This window comes from Sinocyclocheilus grahami, unplaced genomic scaffold (assembly GCF_001515645.1).
Source record: "Sinocyclocheilus grahami isolate Dianchi unplaced genomic scaffold, SAMN03320097.WGS_v1.1 scaffold48.1, whole genome shotgun sequence".
Lineage (NCBI taxonomy): Eukaryota > Metazoa > Chordata > Actinopteri > Cypriniformes > Cyprinidae > Sinocyclocheilus > Sinocyclocheilus grahami.
In genome coordinates this window covers 3415538-3417305 of record NW_015505227.1, presented here as the reverse complement: position 1 = coordinate 3417305, position 1768 = coordinate 3415538, and the positions used below count along the sequence as shown (strand labels likewise).

The 1768-nt window shown below is 33.3% G+C and overlaps 1 protein-coding gene across 1 annotated transcript in view; it reads right to left on the bottom strand.

The window, feature by feature from the left end:
- LOC107582942 (uncharacterized) overlaps window positions 1-1768 on the bottom strand; it is an 11677-nt gene that overhangs the window by 6586 nt on the left and 3323 nt on the right. The window contains exon 5 of the mRNA XM_016268967.1: window positions 181-441. Coding sequence (XP_016124453.1) covers window positions 181-441 — 261 coding nt within the window. The remainder of the gene's footprint in view (window positions 1-180; window positions 442-1768) is intronic.

Below are 1768 nucleotides of genomic sequence, written 5' to 3'. Positions count from 1 at the left end.
ACACACACACACACACACACACACACACACATTCAGAAAACATGGTACAGTAAGACCCTGTCCTAACCAGACATGACAAGTCTACCCCCTAAAATGTTAATTTGCATGTCGCTTTATCACGTCTGGCTAGCACAACCAAAGAATATCTCAAAAACACTAAATCAGCAATGATGGAGGCACCTTTCTTTATAGCATCCCGCATGATGTGCTGATTCATCTCCAAAGCGCGCCCATCCGTCACGATGACCACCTCTTTGCGGAGTGCTTGAAGCATAGCTGCCATGGCGATGGCCCCGGGCGGGCCATCAGTCTCTTCAGGGGGGTTGTGCATGTAGTGTGTGGGGAAACCAGTGGTGATGAGAACAGAGGAGGAATGGGACAGTGAGAGACAGGCCTTTAGGAGCTCATCCTGCAAGAACAGGGCCCGGATACCTCTTGAACCTGCACACAAACCACAGAGTTACTGATGTCAAGGCATGATGATAAGGAACTAGCAACAGATCTTTTCTTCAGTATTGTAACATGTGAGTGTAATGGATTATTGAAAAAGAAAAGAAAATCAATGTAGGATGGGGACTTGGGTTCTATGCATCGGTTGTTGAGATGCGGGCATTGCACTCAAAAGTGGAGATTGGAGAAATCCTGCACTAGAGAGTCTTTTGTTTTCACTGGAAGGTGCAATTATGGCATTTTGTTTAAACATGTCAACAATGGTGCACTCAATAGCACAACTACTAAAACAAAAATGGCTACGTTGTCGCGGACGTACACTAACACCTAGTGGTGTGGATGTAGCATTACACATATATCTTGAGTTTACAATGCCAATGTAGAAATTCACGTTTCCAGGATATTATTTGGAAGTGGCTTTTATGGTATCTAGTAAATATTGTATCACCAATACGATTTGAGATTGTTTCTTTTAAAATGTATCCCAGGCCATATACAGATTTAAGAAAAAGATTGATGATGAGAGTATTATTTATTTTTCTGGTGTAATTTTAAGGTTTTATTAAGGGAGATTTCTGGAGCTGACATTATTTTGGAAAATAAAAATATCTTATTTTTTATGACAAACCTTAAAAAAAAATATTTGTTTTATTCTTAATTCATTCATTATTTTATATCATTATCTTGAAAACTATTGTAAAGACTTGAACTTTTATCCAGAACCTTTTTTCAGACTTTTGTATTTGGTTTGGAATTAATTATGTTTTTTTAAATGTATTTTCTGTTTTCTATTTAATAAAAATTAAAAAATATATATTACTGTTAATATTGTCATTGTTGTTATAACACACACACATACATACATATATATATATATATATGCATATATATTATACTTTGCATTTGTTTTGTCAGTTGTCACTAGATAAAGCATTTAAAAAAAAAGAACTTTCTACAGTCAGCCACAATTAAGTGAAAATGTCCAATAACAGCTGTTCATGTGATCTCAACATGTTTTTCCTCAAAAAGCAACCCACTCAATACAAAATATATTCCATTTTATTTTATATATATATATATATATATATTTATAATTATTAAATTATAAACTATATTGTTATTCTATTATATATATATATATATATATATATATGTTTAAAAAAAACTTTGTTGTATAATGCTAAGCCATTTGTTCATTTTAAGTGTCTATGCGTTTAAAGGGGTCATATTATGCTATTTTAAAGATCGTTATTTTGTGTATTTGGTGTAACAGAATATGTTGACATGCTTTAATGTTCAAAAAACACATTATTTTTCA